This window comes from Pyxicephalus adspersus, chromosome 1 (genome assembly GCF_032062135.1).
Source record: "Pyxicephalus adspersus chromosome 1, UCB_Pads_2.0, whole genome shotgun sequence".
NCBI classification, from domain to species: Eukaryota; Metazoa; Chordata; class Amphibia; order Anura; family Pyxicephalidae; genus Pyxicephalus; species Pyxicephalus adspersus.
This window is the reverse complement of record NC_092858.1, coordinates 82,224,540-82,243,115: the sequence shown is the minus strand read 5'-3', so window position 1 is coordinate 82,243,115 and position 18,576 is coordinate 82,224,540. Positions and strand designations below refer to the sequence as shown.

At 39.6% G+C, this 18,576-nt stretch overlaps 1 protein-coding gene across 2 annotated transcripts; it reads right to left on the bottom strand.

The window, feature by feature from the left end:
* Positions 1-1,374: 1,374 nt before the first annotated feature.
* On the bottom strand, positions 1,375-14,751 carry KCTD7 (potassium channel tetramerization domain containing 7). 2 transcript variants are annotated; one of them, XM_072416208.1, is made up of 4 exons: positions 14,021-14,751; positions 8,702-8,871; positions 5,709-5,887; positions 1,375-4,784 (listed from the first exon to the last, which is right to left on the bottom strand). In XM_072416208.1, exons 1-4 carry the CDS (start codon positions 14,168-14,170, stop codon positions 4,408-4,410), a joined length of 876 nt encoding a protein of 291 aa, XP_072272309.1. In that variant the 5' UTR covers positions 14,171-14,751; the 3' UTR covers positions 1,375-4,407. The 2 variants fall into 2 exon arrangements, with proteins under 2 accessions (XP_072272309.1, XP_072272318.1); XM_072416217.1 differs by having other exon boundaries at positions 8,702-8,923; positions 14,021-14,160.
* Between the last annotated feature and the right edge of the window lie 3,825 nt (positions 14,752-18,576).

Genomic DNA, 18,576 nt, shown 5'->3' with positions numbered 1-18,576 from the left:
AGTAAACTGCAGTTGTGTTTTGCTGATGACACAGGAACCTATCCAGCAGTTGGTAGCAGACTGTGTCCATCTTGCAGCAGTTACTCCTGATCACCAGGGATAAAGCAGACGACTAGATAGGTGTTCCTCTTTTAGTCTAATACAAGGTTTGCCTTCCCTTCTGCTTTTACTAGTGATGGTCGAGAACAATTGGTTCACAAAAAAAAACTTTTCTAACACATACTACTTTATGTAAGTGACAACTATAACTATTCAGTGCATATATATGCATCCTCACAGTGTGAAGCATTTGCACAGACTAAAACATTACATGACAAATTGTGCTTTATAGAAATCAGGCCAGTAGGTGCTGTGAGTGGCAGCTGGTGGTTGTATTGGTATATTGAATTATAATCCTTGCAGGCACTGTAAGTGTGAAGCTGCGTACACACATGCAAAAATTATCGTTGGAAACGAACAACTAATGACCGTTTGTCCGATAATCATTAACAAAAAAAGTGCACAACAACGCCCATGAACGAGGAGTGTTGCTGGAAACAAACGACCGTCCCAGCGGATCTGATTGGGCGACGATTGTTTGCAATCTATTGTGTGTAGTCGTTCAGTGATCGTGGATGGTTCTGCAGTACATTTTCTCCTTTACATGTCACTTCCTCCATCATTCAAACGATCGTATCTAGCGTGTGTTCATTATTAATGGATTATATTTGAACAATCGTATCATTACAGCATGTACAGAATTGTGCACAATACGATCGTTCAAAATAATCGCGCATAATCGTTGATCTGTCGTTTATTCGTTCGTTTTCTAACAACAATTATTCCACGTGTATACCTAGCTTAAGATTTGTGGAATGGCACTGTCACCTTATCACAGGAAACTCTGAAACAGACTAGTACTAGGGAACAATACACATTGTGTTTGCATACGTTAAGTCTGAATTGCCATTAAGAGTCTGGATCACTTCATGATTTCAACAGAAAGTGCTGATAGTGGTAGTTTTCTCTAATCCATTAGGTTGTTTCTAAAAGGCTGCTTGAAATGTCCTTAAAATCCATATGTAGCTAATGGTTAAAAGTATTAAGGGTTGGTCCACCCGGTACTGACACTTTTGTTGGTTTGATCTAAGACCTTCTTGTTTGTTTCAGTATTAATATATTTTAAAGTATATTCTGTCTCATACATAAACTGCATTCATTGAACTAATCTAGGCAAGCAATGTTTGTAAAGACTTCACTTGGTTCATAAAAAAAAAAAATAATTGGAGAACTATAGGGAAGCAGTAACTGATAGGATTACCTCCAACCACAGCTGATGTGACTCTCCCAGCATGCATCTTTGTAGGCAGTATCCAGTTAGCCTGATCACATAAACGTGGAGTGCCCTTGAAAAAATGGCTCTAGTTTCTAAGGCACGCCTTGTGCAGTGCTGACACTTCAAAAGTTCTGTAATCTTAGTGTGTCATGAAAATAGCACTCTATTTCACATTTCAACAAACTCATCATGCATTAAAACCACCTGGGGATAGTTTCCAATACAGCAAATTTTCACAAAAAAAGTCAGTAAAAATATAGAGTACAAGTACCAAAATAATGTGCATGTCTGTTCCAGTGTAGATCTTTAACATTTGTCCTTTAATTTTGTTATCTAAATTATATGAGATAAGCAGTGTGTAAAATTTTTGTATGTACAGACATCTGTCTCTCTATGTGTATTCACATACAACATGATAAAATAGAATACAGTAAATGATTTCATGGTTTACTACTAAGACCATAATCTATTTCTGAGAGCAAAACAGTTCACTGCACTTATTTTTTTCCATTGTATCTAGATAAATATTTGTGCTGCCACAAAAAATGACCACTGCTTCTGGTTCTTCATTCATTTAGGCAATCTTAAATTGAATAATAATGTGCAAAGAATAGTAACCTGTACTTACTAAGCAGATCTCTTACTGTACTGACCAACAAAGAAAGGTAAATTAGTTGCAAATGATGCGTACCTTTCTCAACTTTATTTAACATAGGGGAACCCCTGAAATAATTGTTAAGACTTGAATGACTTACTACTGCTATAATTACTATATTGACAGCTTACTAAACTTTACTTTTGCCACAGTACATCAGTGTGATGGTCAGTGGTGAGAATGCTTCTTCTAGGAACCCCTAGCAGCCTCTGGAGGAGGGTACCATTGTTGAGAAACACTGCTGTAGGCAGACCAAAAATAACTCCCACTGTTGAATGATGTATAATGATGTATGGTCATTTAAAAAAAACTGAGGTTTTGGATGCTGTTGTACCATGAATGCAAAGGAAAAATGTACAGTCCCTATAAAGACATCTTTACAACAAATAGCGTGCAGTGATATTCGCTAGGGTATCAATGCGTACACAAAAACGCTGCACACAGAACTTTCTGAAGATGTGATTGGAGATTAGCTGATTGTGTGACTTTGACTGGTCACATGGCGGTACTCTCCTCCAATCATGGAGGTTTTTCTGCTCCATTAATTTAGAGGTTCATTCTTGAGACAAGTAGAAATGTTTATAGAGGCAATGAAATAAAGCTAAATATGTAAATATCCTTTATCAATCGTTATGTATGGTGATTCAGATGAAGGTACTACAGTGAATGCTGGGAGAAGAAGAATGGAGTTGGTAAAATATATAGATTGGAAAACAAAGATAAAAAAAGCTGCAGGTTAACTAAGCATCAAAAGATAACAATATTCATCTGCCTAATCCATTACAAGTAAAGCTACGTACACACGTCAGATTTTTATCGCCCGTTAATCGGCATCGGCCAATTATCGGGCGAAAATCTGCCGTGTGTACAGTCGGTGTCGTCCATCGTCCGGACAACCGACCTGCCGGATCCACGGACGATGGACGACAGCCAATCCTAATTAAAGGGAAGGGGAGAGCGCGCAGCAGGGTGCCGCTCCATCGCTCTCCCCCTCCCCTCTCCATAGAGCATGAATGGTGCTGTATGTACAGCACCGTTCATGCATCGTGCACTCCCTTGTCGTTGGAAAGGATCGTGAAAGATCCTTTCCAACGACAAAAATTGGAAGTGTGTACGCAGCTTAAATATTGGTGTATAGAAGAAGAAATATTTAAAACTTTACATGCAATGGAACTGTAGGCTGACATCATATTTTTCTATAACCCTGTACTCTGTTTTAAAGTTTTAAAAGTAAAAGCCCTGCATTACACATGAGCAGATTTTCCCTTCTGAGCTGCTTTTTGGCCTAATAAAAAAATTTTGACTTAAGGTGAATCTAAAAAAAATTCAGCAGCCCACCAATCATAAAATTTTGGGTTCCAGTCACTTGTGGTGATTGAAATTCCATTAGGATTTACAAGATCATTCCCAATCAATTCTTAGGAAACAAAAATCAGGACAGAATCTCTCACATGTGTATGCAGTGTTTTGGGACTGATCTACATATCTATCAGTTAGTCAAACTAAATTGGCAGCAGATCATGTCAGGTGTACTGGGCCTTGATGCAGCCATTCTCAACCAGGCCAGGGTTCCCCCAGAGGTTGCTGTGGTTCCTCTAAGTGTGGCTGACTAAACCCCCAATATGCCTGCATATTTCTGGGGAATACATCCATTGGCAGAGTCAGGTGCATGACTCTAATGATGTCTTTAGGTGTCTATAAAGGTGGTCCCCATCAGTAGGTTTTTATGCTTTTAGCACTGAGCATGCGGCCCTGAATGAAAATATGCCAACATTTTTTTAAAACACTGAGGTTAAATATGCACATCTACACCTTGAACTGGTAAAAACACACTTCACTCTGATGACAGCAGCTCTTTGAGATGTTAGTCTTTGTTTTTTATATATATATATGCTCAGTTGTGGATTGTATGAACTAATAAATAGCTAGCTTTGTTAGCCATATGGGAATGCCTGGCATTGACTAGTAACTGCACTAAATTGAGAGTGTGTAAGACCATTTTCTCTAGTTGGAAAATGTCTCTATAGATCCTACATGACTTCTATGTACTTTATGTTATTATATGCTATACCATAATTAAATACATTATGTTACATACCAAAAAATAAAGAACCAGCTTAAAACAGCTGGACAATGAATCACAGCACTAAATGATTCTTACAGATTACTCTCTAATATATGAAATTAAAGATTATTTTTCTTTTATACTAAACCATCAACATTTGTGATATTAGTGCAAACAATTTTATAATGCCTGGTAACTCAGGAGAAGGCATCACTTCAGCTCTAGTACTGTACGAAATATTTAGTACATTGCTTAATGTACTGATTCATTAATAATTGTTGACATTCTTAACAGTCTGCGAGTTACACTTACATTTCATTGATTATTTGGTCCTAGGTGCAGTTAAAAAAAGAATGACCTAATTGCAGCATCTCACCACCAAGTGATCTTAAATTCATAGATTGGGCGTTTACAATAATAGTGATTAACAAGGTGCTTGTCACAAACTCCTATACAATGGTGTTCCACAGCAATGCCCCTCTCAGAGAGGTCGCCAACTATACAGTGCAATAGATCATATACATCAGCCACTGCTTCCCAGGGACCAAAAGACACGTCTACCTCACAGTGGTGCTCAAAGTGCTTAGATTCAGTCTCACTCCTCTCAAATCGTAGTGCATTGAATTGAGGGCACTCATAAGGGGTAATGGGCATCTCTTCTTTGAAGACGCAGACCTTCAGCTTAGCAAATCGTGCCTTTCTTTGGATAGCTCGAAGCTTTCCGATTTCAATAATGCGCTCCAAATGATCTACAAAAAAAATAATTTGTGAATGATTAGTTTTGCCTAAAGATATTCTGATTCATAAATGGCACTAAAATATTCAACCCTCAGTATGCCTAAGCCTGAAAATAAGTACCTATAGTAATACACTTGTAAATGCAACAACAAAAATAGATCTTTATTGTAAAAGTGAAAATCCTTTCTATTTATATTAAAGAAAAAACAAACAATGTAATCAATGTTTACACCCTATTAGGTTGAAAGCAATTACAACCTTGATCTTGTGGTGATTTTTTCTATTTCAGCTTTGCAAATCTGAACACTGCTCTTTTCCCCATTGCTTTTTGCAATACTGATTTAGCTTCTTTAGGATTGAATGTATGAGGGTGAATGAGAATATTGAGTAAACTGCACAAATTTTATATTGGGTTGAAATGCAATTTAACAGATTAGCATTGTTTTATAATGTGGGCTTTATGCATTCGATTTTCCTCCAGGATTTCCCTGTATTCTTTTGCATTATTCCAACAGTCAACCCTCACAAGCCTTCCAGCACCTTTTGTTGATATGCTTTCCTGAGACATGACGCTGCCATCATGTTTCATACTGTGGATATTGTGTCATGGTATAAATTGCCTATTGTCAATTTTTTTTTTCTAATCCTATCTGTCTCCTAGCTCTATGCTCTCTCTGATTAACAGCGGCAGAAATTAGCACCTTAGGAAGCACAGTCTGCCCCTTTTTTTAACTCCTATTTGTCCCTAATAACTGCTCCATGGAATACCCAAGCTTGGCATTGAGTTCAGATTTCTCAAATTCTGAGTTCCAATCCAAGGTCAGCTAAAATCCCAGCCAGAAATGACTTCATCAGAACTTACCAAGATATAAGTATTCTAATTATTTCTAACTAAAAGCTCGGTTTACTACATTGTTAGAATAACATGTACTCACCTTTGTAGTAAGGCATCAAGTCAAGAAATGCTTGTCTGACTTTTTCCCCAGTAAGTGGTTGCATTTTGTCCAAGAGGTCAAGAAGGGGCCCAACTGAATAGTACTGGGCCTCCTTGTACACCATTTTCACTCGTTCTCGAGGAGGAAGTTCTCCACACCGTAAGAAGTTTAGGATGTCACTAATAACACAAACATTCTGTCATACTAAAGAACAAAGAGATGTTAAGAAAAGTTAAATAAAATGCACATTTTACAGGGTAAAGCTGTGCTTTTTTATGTGTAACAGGTTTATTCCTATAGAACCCTGCTGTGTTAAGTGTTTCTGATGTATTCTTGTCCTTTTTGAATGACTAATGCTGTATTGCTTACTTAAGTGCTGCAAATTATCATCCTCTGTGTCCTGGAAGCATTGGAAGTAAACAATTTCAAGACTTTTCTTCCTTTACTTTCCATTTCATTCAGTTCCCTTGGAGAGCATAATTATGTTAAAGAGGATTACAAATACAATTTTGTGAGCTGGAAATAGGAGAGTGTAATTACCTGGATAAGTGTAGCACATTGTAATGCTTTACATTGCATCTTTTATAGCAACATACAGGATAAGAAACTATCGCATTGTAAAACTGACCAAAGACCAGATTGTTTGCTTCAATTTTTGCACTACTGAGCAACTTTGTATCAATTCAGAAGACAAAACAACCAAATATTCCTTTTAGTTTGAGAAAGCGAAATCATAATAGTTACAAGAAAAGCTGTGTTGATAATACCCACAGTCTCAGCTGATTTTGAACAGCCAGCTCTATAGACCCCAAGGAATAGGAAGCGCTAAAGAAATGTTCACAAGTCCAGGCAGGCCTTACTTCTGTACCAGTGTAACAAATGTAACAATTACAGTTACCAGGAGACTTAACTACACCAAGCTAGATAGTTTAAAGAAATAAGCTAAAACAAATCCTGTCTTGGCACCTGGGATAAAAGACACCCGTGTAGTGGTATTTTACCTTTTGGTAGACCTGTTTTTTAAGAATTAACAGTAGGGTTTTGCGAGAATATTCTAGAAGAAGGAACCATCACCACCAGACAAAAAAGGCCACCAACAGCTGGACCAGATAAAGCATCTAAAAACGCAGGGAATGGGGAGGCTTTTAAAAAAGAGAGGGCCAGGGAAAGAGGAGATAGAGTTCAGCTTTAAGCAGTTGTCTCATTAAGAGACAGGTTCATCAAAAGTTCTCCCTAATTAGGCATATTTGCAACGAGATTCACAGTTTCCTATCTCCACAGAAAGGAGAACAAACAGCACTTACTCGCACGCACACATTTTTTCAATACAGTGGAAATAAAATCTGTGTATGATAACAAGCACTTTTCAGGCCCATTACATCCATCAGGCTTTCTATTGATATGCTTCGACACATAACATTATATTAACCAAAATTATAAAAATAACTGCTCTGCTTTAATATATCTTAGGACATCAAAGATAACAATTTCAAAGTCAAAGTGATTATAGATAATTCTTTATCAATGGTGGACTAAAAATTCAAATGGTCCCTGTCCACTGTACTGTGAAACTGGTGAACTGCAGTTATAAACAAAGCAAAGACTAATATCTCATTATCTCCCAGCGTATGTTTGGACCCTGTCTGATAGAAATCTACTTTGTTATCAAGTTGGCAGGAAGGAAGTTCTAGCTGTTCAATAGGCACATCTGTTTTTATGTAATCATTATACATGTTTTTCAAAAGTTTCCATGGGATCTTTTAGCCTCTAAGCTCATTAACACATCATTAAAAAGATATGGATAGACAAGCATGTCTACATTTTTTTGAGCACCGAGGCCCCAAGGCTAAATATGATCAGTAAGTTTTATCTTTCACAATATGAATTATTTAATGCTAAACTCTAGACGTATAAAAGAAACAAGAATGAATGCAGCTCTATATTCAGTAATACATAATACATCACATTTTTAAAAGGAAGTTGGGTAAGTAGCTGAATTTCCCCCTGTATCAGGTTAAATGATGTTGCTATTAGGACACCTATTGATTTTAATCAGTACTGCAAGGAGAATCTCTAAACTGAAGGTTAACATTGCAGCAAAAGCTGGTTTCATTATTGTATCCTTGGGATTTTATTTTTCATTGTTAATTGTGGCTGAAATTCTGTTTTAAATGCCATGAAGTAAAACCCTCAAAATGAATGAGTATGAAAGTTATTTTATCTTATTAAAATACAGATCCAAATTGTATTACTAGTGCAAATAAACATGTAAACTACACTGCCTACCAAAAAAGTCCCCAAACCTTTGAGGGCAGTGTTATGATCTGTGGTTGTTTCAGTTGGTCAGGTTTAGCAAATAATGCATCTAAGTTAATAATGTTCTTCAAGTCTGGAGAAGATAGACTATCATGGCAAAACATGGGTGATCCAGCAAACCTGGAATAAATTACACTCCTGGACCTGATCCATTCCAAGCTTGTTGGATCATCCTGGTTCAGCCATGATAGGTTCTTTTTCTGGTGCCACAAGCATATTGCAAGATGACAAGAGCAGGATTTGTCAGGCTCAAATTGTAAGAAAGTGGTTCATTGGGACTTCATATTCACACATGGACTGGCCAACACAGAGTCCAGACCTTAACTCCATAGAATCTTTGGGATGTGCTGGAGAAGACTTCATACAGAGTTGTAGCTCTCCCATCATCAATACATAATCTTAGCAAAAAAATTAATGCAAGCTTATCGAAACTATACCAATGCCAACTATACCACTGTGTGCTGTAATCAAAACTAAAGGAGGTCCAACACAATATTTTGTAAAATAGTGGGACTTCTTTTTTGGCTAGGCAGTGTATCTCCTGACATGTATTTATCTATTGTACCTGCTGTCTTTATGTGAACTACACCATTCTAGGTTTGCATGGCAGAAACTGCAGTATTAATGAGTAATTTCTGATGAATGAGGTAAGGAATTTAATGCAGCTGTCCACTTACCCAAAATAAGTTCCATCCCTATCAATGAAGTATCGACCTTCGGAATCTGTCGGAATGTGATGTCGTCCACTAAACATGGCTGCCAGCATGGTGTCCTCATACCTCTGAAGTGTTGACAGTCTGGTGGTGAAGCACATGCCTCCTACATTAAGAGGAATCACTTCAGGAAGCTGCGGAAGCATAAACAATAACGTACGTCTTCCACCATCAATTGGAACTGAACTGAAAAGCATAATAAAGCATGTTCGTGAAGATTAACTGTCTAGTCAATAAAATGCTGTCGTATTAATGAACAATATATAGGACCTCTAAATATATAAATCCAAGAGCACCATATGAAAAAGGTTTTAGGTAACTAAATACCATTTAGGATTTGTAGACGGGTACACTTAGCTTGCATTTATGAGATGCTTCTTTCCTATTTCTGGGCTGCCTTTGGCCTCCTCTTGACCTAAAAAAAAAACCTATGACTTCCTCTTGGTTACTTCAGGCTGCTTTCACATGCTTGGGAAGTATGGCTTCTGACCAACAAAGACCTATGTACACTATTATTTACATACAGAGCTGCAAAGTGAATAACAATGTGTTTTTGCTAGTTGGAGGTATAAATAAATTTGCACTTTGATGCATAAGGTTTTGAAACAACATGAAACTAACAAATTAAAGTGACCAAACAAGGAAAAATTCATTGTAAAAAAAATGAGTGCTGCGAAAATTTTTTATAGCAAATAGAAAACATGGATCAACCACGTTAGCAAAGAGGAACAGTGGCTGTTTGTAAACAAACAGAATAGTTGCTAAATTCTAGAACACCTCCAAAATGACTACAGAATGAAATCATCAGCTTTGTAGAGTCACAAACTATGTATTTTAAATTTTACTGACGTTTATGGCAAGACAACCTTATGGAAATGTCTGTATCCGAGGCCAGCACAGAAGATGCATTGTTTGCTACAAGGAATAAAAAATGTAGACCTCTGAGCAATGGAAAAGTAGTATGGTCTGTTGAGTCATATTTTAACTCCCTGCCTACTGTTTTAGATTTATGTTTGCATGATGTGCTGGAATTTTTATTTAGGCTCCAACAAGAGGAACAGTTTTGTGGCATCTGATTATTGCACATAGTTTGGACGTGAATTTAATAAAAACAGAGGGATTTTCAGCAACATGCTGAGTGAAGGAATTCAAGGCACAAAGGGAGCATTCACTAAAGTCTGCACAATACAAAATTATTGTACACTGTATAACAACAATAGTAAATTAAAAATGTGTGACTCCACAAAATATAGTATGATAAATGTATTGAGAACTCACAGTTTTAATAAGAATAATACTATAATTAACTAGAATTTCATTACTATAAACCTTTATATATTATAATGAGCACTAACAACAATGTGCCAGTTCATTAACCAAATGAATACAAAATGGAGCATTGGTGGAGTGGCTGCAAATGTATGTTGGCGCAGTGGCGACTTAGATGGGGCATGCAGGAGAGGAGGTGAGATGCGGTAGTGAAAGTGCATATGGAATCACTGTACACGGGTACAGTTTATGCAAGTTTGTATCAGTGAGAAGAGGACAGTGTAGAACACTTGGTGTTCCTGTGGCGGTAAGTTGAAGAGTGCCTGTTAGAAATCTGGTGACAATTACATAGGTCCATGTTTGCTTCATGTAAATCCCACTACACTCCATAGTTCCTTCCTCCGGCCCCTATGTCACCACAGGGAACAGCAGTCACAAAGCAGATGGGTGAATGGAGCCACAGTGCATGATGACAATTTTATAAGTGTTCAAACCTGAGGATTCTTACTGGGCATGGAACACAGGAAACAAGGAAAAAAACACAGAAGGGTTGTATAATACTGGAAATACCATTGGTGGAAGCCAAAAAAAATAATAACGTGTATGCTTCAGTTGAAACAAATGCAGTCAATGTCATATATGACTGAGAAATTACAAGTGATACATTTCTATGGTCTATGTGTGGAAAGGTTGAAGTTTTTCTGAAACTTCAACACTATATATATATATATATATATATATATATATATATATATATATTATATGGATCATTTACAAAAATGCCTAGTGATACAGCAAGCCACGTATAAAGCTGCTTCTGATCCATACTGGAAGCCCAGTAACCTCTGCCCCTGTGAAGTCAGAATTATTGTTTCTGAATGTTTTCACTGGAATGAATTCTGCAGGCTGAGCTTACAGGACATCCTGACCATATGCATCTGATAGCACTGGCGGGAAAACAGTGACCGTTGAATGACCACAGACACAAGTAAAATAATAGGATCCATACAGATGCAGCAGTTCTATGCAATGTGATGGTTGGGGGAGAAGCCATGCTGACTTATAATCAGTAATATTAATGAACAAGATAAATTGTTTATATTCTAACCAAAAGATTTGTCAGGGTGATTAGAACAGTTATCATTTCTAGATGTTCCTGATAACAATGCAAACCTGCATGTTTTTGATTAACCAGCTTATTCAACATAAGAATGTACAAAGTAAAATTAAAATAAGTGAAATTACTTTCAGTATTGTGATCCCAATCACTAATATGCTACACAGAGCCAAGGTGTAGAGAATAGTAAGGCCATGCTCAGACTGGTGGTGAGGTTTGGGGCAGTTACTGCTTCCTCCATCCACTGAACCACTGCCTCAGGGGAAGAGCTACATGTAGCATCTATCTGTGGTGGACCAAAAAGAATGAATCGGGGTAGCAGGGAGTGGTTCTGTACTGCTCACTACAACTTGCTGCCAAATCTGTAAATGCTGGTTCTTCAAAAACCGGTGCGGCAGTGTGGTAGCTGAGTGGCTGGCAAAGGAATGCTTGTCTCTGTCCTGAGTTCAAACCTGCCCTAAACACTCCTTCCCACTAGTATGTTGCAGAAATGTATGCATTAACCTCCCTTGCGGTATTCCCAAGTGTGGTTCGGGGTGAATTTTCCATACCAAAAGCGGTAATCCTGAGCCACACTCGGAGTCGAATTGCCAAGGAGCGAAGTCCTACCTGGTTCCCACATTCCAGCGGCATCCTACAGCCCCTGGCAATGCCGGACGGGCATCTGTGTAACCTGCCAATGCCCGGCCAGCATCTGCATCCCCGGAGTTTGAGTGTTGGGGACGCGGGGCAAGAGGAAGCAGATGCCCGCAGTGTGTGGCTGGGAGGTGGGAAATTTAAAATACTAAGTATTTTTAAGCGTACCCCTTTTACATTTTAAAATACTTAGTATTCATACTAAGGTTAGGAAAAAAACAGGACACATTGGTGCGCTGGGTTATTTTTTTCCCAATGGCTTTACTTATATACAATATGTTGCATTGGCCCGCCTGTTCAAATTAAGAGGCAAATGCAATGCGTAACAACAGGGGTGCGTTTTGAAGAAACACAGATAACAGATCTTTTTTTATCATTATTATTATTATTATTAATAATAAACAGTATTTATATAGCACCAACATATTACATGGCGCTGTACTAGGGACCTTTAATAATTTCTTTCATGTTTTGCTGTCTGTGCAATGTTTTGATCAATGCAATAAGACCATATTACCCCTCCTCTATCTATAGGTTTCCAGTCCTCTCCGGCAGCTCCTCTGTCTTCATCCCTGCCAATATCAATATGAGCAATAACAGTGTTCACCTTCAAGCCTCTCTGATCTTGCAAGGGCATCTCTGCTATCTGATGCCAAATAAACAGCTTGGACATACAAAACTCAACATCAGTCTAGTGCAGCATTTCTCAGCCAGGGGTTGCAAGGTTACCCCCTGACAGTTCAACCACCCTGGCAGTCTAATTATGACCGTATTTTTATGTCAAAAGCATTACATTGTTTTGTGTGGAAATTTGTTGTTTAATATTTTAGGTCTGTAATTCCTAGGAATAACTCATGGGTATATTAAAGTTTGAAACACAAATCATAAATTATAATACAATAAATAATTATAAATAAATTTATAAATAAATAAAATAAACTTTATTAAAACTATTAATAATTAATAACTTTTTTACTGTTATCATTGTTTTAAAAGCAGATTACAATGTAATCTGCTTTGAAATTTCCCGCCAGGCCACGCTTCCCCGGCATTCCGGTGTTCAGGCATCACATCGATCACACCAGGAATGTGATGCAGAAGCCGGCCGGGGATCGCTGAAGACGCCGCTGGGTCGAGGGGAGCGCTTTTGGTATGTAAAAATCACACGGATCAACACTCGGGAATACCACCAAGGCGGTTAACTAATACCAGTGATCTTTTTGGCTATTTGTAAGAGTGACATTCTTCCCACTGGCCAGCAATGTAAAAGGCATTCATCCCACTGACCACCACACTATTGTACTGTGAGCTGGATACACTAACTATAGAAAGGGTTCCCCCATGTTAGAAATGTTCTAATGAATGTCAGAGAAAAGGATGAACATTTATGGCCTAATGACCCATGACCTAAAGAATATCCCTCCTAACCAATATTTTTGTTCACCTCTCACCACTTTATATATTTACTATTCTGCATGCTTGCAATATTGTAAAACCACACTGACAGCAACTGTAAGAGAAGTTAAACTAGATCTATGGCCACCCATTGGGGATATGCATCTTCACATGATGGTGTGACTACAATGCTGCCCTGCCCCTGAATTCAGCTTTGTAGCCCCTCCTCCTGTAGGCGGTGCCTGTGTACATTACACTGAACTAAATGGCTGCAGGGGCGTGACTAACAATGCGGGGGCGTGGCTATACGTCACTGCTGCACCTGGCCACACCCAGCCCCGCCCACTGTCATGCCATGCATTGCCCTATTACTTCAACACAGCGCGTTTAGAGGGCACCTTGCTGCACTCCATACCATGTAATATACTTGTATTGTATTCTGACCTAATGACATTATTTATCATTATATAGGTATAGGTTCCCATATACACTGGCAGCACACCTTCATACTGGGGTACTGTGACAGAAATGTAAATAAATGGTATTATTATACATTGTATGCTGTACTGAACCTGTATATATGTATGGTGACATTTCCCTCCCATAGAAAACCCCGGGATGTATTATAGGCAGTGCAGCTACAGGTCCCCCCTCCGTGTATACATCGCCCTCCAGCACACAGCGCTACCACACAGGTTGATGGACAGCCATTCCCACCAATCACCACACGCATATCTCGGCCACAGCCAATGGCTAGTCGTAGGAGGCGTGCCCTAAGAGGTATGTAATGGAGAATTGCGCTGTCCTTGCTCCTGGCATGGTTGGCAGGGCGGTGCAGGCTGTCATGGTCTGGGCACAGTACCTACCTGCAGCGGGTGCAGCTTGCCCTGTAAGGAGAAAACGGCGCTGCTCGGGGTCGGTGTAGATGGCTCGATCAGCTCATCATCAGCATCAGAGCTCGACATGGCATCATCCGGGGTCCCTGTGTCTTGTAACTGCCCCGAGACTACCACCATCCCTCTGAGCGTGCCCAGGGGCCTCACCAGTCACAGCAGGGGGAGGGGCTGTGCTCCGGTCACAGTTATGAGTGCAGGAAGAGGAAGGCTGTGTGTCTGCAGCCACAAAGCCCATTCATGTCTCCTCTCCTGTCATCTGTCTCTCACACCCCAGAGGGGCTCTGCTTCAAACGTGCTGTGACGTCACAGGGAGTGGGCGTGTCCTCCCATTCGTCACGTGGTACAGATTGATTTTCTTCTTCAGCTGTACTGTCAGTTACCTGATGCCTTTGCCATTAGAGGTATGACAGGTCCTCATTGGGGTATATTGCTTCTTTATGTCATGTGTTATACCCCATTCACACAGGTTCCCCCTCTATAATGGGTACAGCCATCACTGGCGCTAACATCACCCCATACAATGCAGGGCCAATCGCTTTATGTGACAATGCAGGGGGTGGTCAGGGGAAAAGGTAAGTTTAAGTCATTTGCCAGTCCCCCTATTATTGTCACTAAACAGGATTTATATAGCGCCAACATATTACGCAGCGCTGTGCATTAAATAAGGGTAGACTTAAACAACCTTTTACCCCTCGCAGTAAGGGGGCAGTTTTATTCCTGAAATACAGCTTTAAGAAGATGTAGCATTGTTTTATGCAAAACACACACACAAGGTTTTATATCATTAAAGGAAATATAACCTGAAAGCCTGCAGAGGAGGTAAATCCGTTACAATGCCTGCCAGCATAGTAAGTACTTACCTGTACGTGCCATGGAGGTGAAGAAACCATCTCGGGACTGCAGATTTACCTGTCCCCCTCAGTGCTTCCACCTACCACCAACGGGGTGGTAGATGAACACACATGGAAGTGTCAGGTCCATGAGCAGGGGAGGTAAGTACTCACTTTACTGACAGTGAGATTTTAGCACCAGGGTTACTTTATTCCACAATATTTTATACAATAACCTGTTGAGGTAAGTTCATGTTAAAGAGGAAGTTAACTCGAAAGTGCCCAAAACAAAATCCACTTACCTTCAACCCAGCAGAGCAGTCAATGGGTGCTGATGTGTCTTCTATCGGGTCCCACGTCGTCCCGTTATCCGTCTCGGAGCCAGCGCACCGGGAGCTGGCATCTTCGCCTTTTCTTCCAGGTCCTTCTTCCTACATCACCCGATGCAGGCACGGAAGGAGCAGCCAGGAGCCTCCCGGGATGCCTGACGTAGGTATCCTGGGGAGCTTTGCGCTCCCATTCATTCTCTATCACGTAGGTGATCAAGAATTAGGGGGCGGTGCTGCACTGTTGAAAAAACAGTATTTTTACCTTACATAAAAGGTGTTATCTAGGTATACATTATTGTGTGTGACTACAAAGCAAAGTTATACCAGAGCAATAGCTGCACTCCCTTCCTGCATACAGATGTGAGCACACCAGAGAAGAGCTCTCTGTAGGCTGCATGTTTCGGGTTTGTGAACTCTTTGTACCCCATATTTGTATGACTGGATGTACCTGCTGTAATGGGAACCCTTGGGGCGCCAATGTGCAGCCCTGTATTCTGTACATTACAAAGGAGGGACTGGAGGCAGGGAGTGCACTGGAGGTCTGAGCTAATACTAAACTCATGACACAGTTCTAGAGGCCACCATCCTGGAAATGACAGCATAGAGGTGTATGTAACCATCTCTGTCCAGTTCTATTGAAATCTGCCTCCCTGTTGGGGAGATTTACCTTCGTTATTCGCCCTGGTGACCAATGTCACTGTGCCAGAAAGGGATCCGAAATGAGGACCATGAGAGGTGAGGGAACTGCTCCCATGAGAACATTACCTGTGATGACAATTTTCTACCTTTGCATTGGAGACATTTCTACTTCCTGCTGTTAGTCTGGGAGAGGAAGTGAAGCTTAAACTTGAATTCTTTTTGGGAATTAAAACCAAAGCACCCAGGTCTGATGGGTTTTCAGCATTGTATTACAAAAAAATTTCTGAAATTTATATGTCCATATGTTTAAATATTTGAGGTCCCATTCAGACTATCCTCTGTCTTCCCTTTTAGCACACATGTCATGATTCCAAAACCTGGTAAAGACTCTTTGGACCTGAAAAACTATAGACCGATCTCTTTACTAAATATTGATATAAAAATTTTGATGAAAATATTGGCGAATAGACTCAACAAATTTTTAGCTATCATGATCCATAAAGATCAAGTGGGTTTTGTCCCCTTTAGACAAGCATCTGATAGTACATAAAAATGCATTAGCCTCATTGAGTACACACACCGTGAAAAAATTCCCAGCATGTTGTTAGCTTTAGATATCCAAAAAGCCTTCGACTCTTATCTTGGGACTATTTATTTTGTTTTACAACGTTTAAGATTTTGCCCAAAGTTCATGTCATGGCTGAAGGCACTTTATTCTAGTCCCTCAGCGCAAGTCCGTTACTTGTCTTATTTCTCTGAGCCTTTTTCCATATTCTGAGGAACGAGACAAGGGTGTCCATTGTCACCTATCCTATGTATCTTGGCAATGGAACCTTTGGCTTGTCTACTTAGAGAAAACACTGATATCCGGGGCATCCCGATGGCAGATTCGTCCTACAAACTAATTTTATTTGCGGACGATCTTTTATTGACTATTACTCAGCCAAGAATCACATTACCCAATTTGACCTGTGTGCTTAAGATGTTTGCCAAAGTTTCAGGTTTAGTGGTCAATGAACAGAAGTCGGTGGCTGTAAATGTATTCCTATCTGATCAGCTGTGCACTACCTTTCAAGAGGAATTTCCCTTTAAGTTGGCTCCATCCCATCTGGAATATCTAAGTATCAATTTGACTAACAAATATACAACATTATTATCCCCTAATTACCCTCCTTTATTTCATCACCTAAGGCAGTTGATGAACAAATGGGAATCTCACCCTATCTCTTGGGTACGTAGGATTAACTTTGTCAAAATGACAATTCTCCCAAAACTGTTGTACTATTTTAGGACACTCCTGGTCCAGGTCTAGGTCCCTGTTCACATGCTAAAAGCATTTCAGAAGGCAATTTTTTTCTTTTATCTGGAACAATAACAAGTCACGCATAGCCAGGACCACTATGTATGATTATAAGACCCATAGAGATCTGGGGGTTCCCAATTACCTAAAATATTATCAGGTGTCTCAAATAGCCCCGCTGGCCTCTTTATTTGCTGCCTTTAAAGCCCCGTCTTGGGTTCATTTGGAAAGGGCCTTAGCTTTTCAACTAGCTATAGATATATGTTCTCTCCCTTGGCTTCCTTACAAACAATGCCCTAGCTCTTTAAGTGTTCATTTAAGGCAAGTGTTCAAAGTATGGGATTAGGTACTCCGCAGGTTTCATGTCTCCACATCTCCTATCACTCCCAATCCAAAGAAACCCTCTCTTTCAGCCCGGTCTACAATCCCCTGAAGCTTTCAATTGGTGGATAGCTCACAATTATGGAACGGTTATCTCTCTTTTAGGGAGACATTCTATTCTCAGTTGGGAGGAGATCCGTGCAGCACATCAAGCTCCGAGTACTGAGATTTTTTGCTATCTGCAATTGAAACATTGGCTTGATTTTCTAACTAGAGGGACAGACTTGTCGGTCAAAAATAATTATGTTTGAACATATATGTTAAAGAACGCCTCTATGCCCACAACTGATATCTATATTGTATGCTAAGCTATCGGAAGTCACTCGGGCATCGATGCATTCTTACAAGTTACAGTGAGAAAGAGATTTAGGTGTGATAGATAGAGCCGATGAAGAATGGTTCAGTACTTGGGCAAAAATGGCTAAATACTTGACAAATGTATTACCATGGAATCCGCTTTCAAAGTTATGATGCGGTGGTAGATGGTACCATCCAAAATGAAGCATATTTCCCCCACGATAATTATGTTTCCGAGGCTGTCAGAAGCGAGGTACAGACTCCCATTTTTGGTGGTCCTGTCCTTCTGTTATTAGATTCTGGAATAGAGTGTTTCGCTTGCTGAGTACTGTTTTCTTGCCGGTGAGTAGGGACCTCTCGGTAGCCCCCCTGAAATTTAAGCCTTCTAATCTCTCTAATGATCAATTCCAATTATGAGTACATATATTGCTTGCAGCAAAACAAACCATAGCGAAACACTAGAAAACTCAAGCTATCCCAGTTTTTGAAGATTAGAAACATGTTAACATGTTTCTTAATGAAAAACTTTCCAGTTTAAAAGTGTCCTGAATGATTCACAAGAAAATTTTTCTGCTATCTGGGAACCCTGGCAGCAGTATTCTCTGCCAAATTTGCAGATGATGTGACTACCCTCTAGGTATGGACTATATCTTAACTGGTGTTTTATATAATGTCTTCCTGGACTTATCCTCTTCCCTCTTTGTTTTCTTTTAATTTATTTGTATTATTGTTGATTTTCTTTGTCATTTG

Coding starts and splice junctions, on each gene's coding strand:
- KCTD7 (XM_072416208.1), bottom strand. CDS start 14,170: ATGGTGGTAGTCTCGGGGCAGTTACAAGACACAGGGACCCCGGATGAT. Junction 8,872..14,020: donor GCAAGCTGCACCCGCTGCAG/GTAGGTACTGTG, acceptor ATGCTTCCGCAG/CTTCCTGAAGTGATTCCTCT. Junction 4,785..5,708: donor CTTGATGCCTTACTACAAAG/GTGAGTACATGT, acceptor TTTTTTTTGTAG/ATCATTTGGAGCGCATTATT.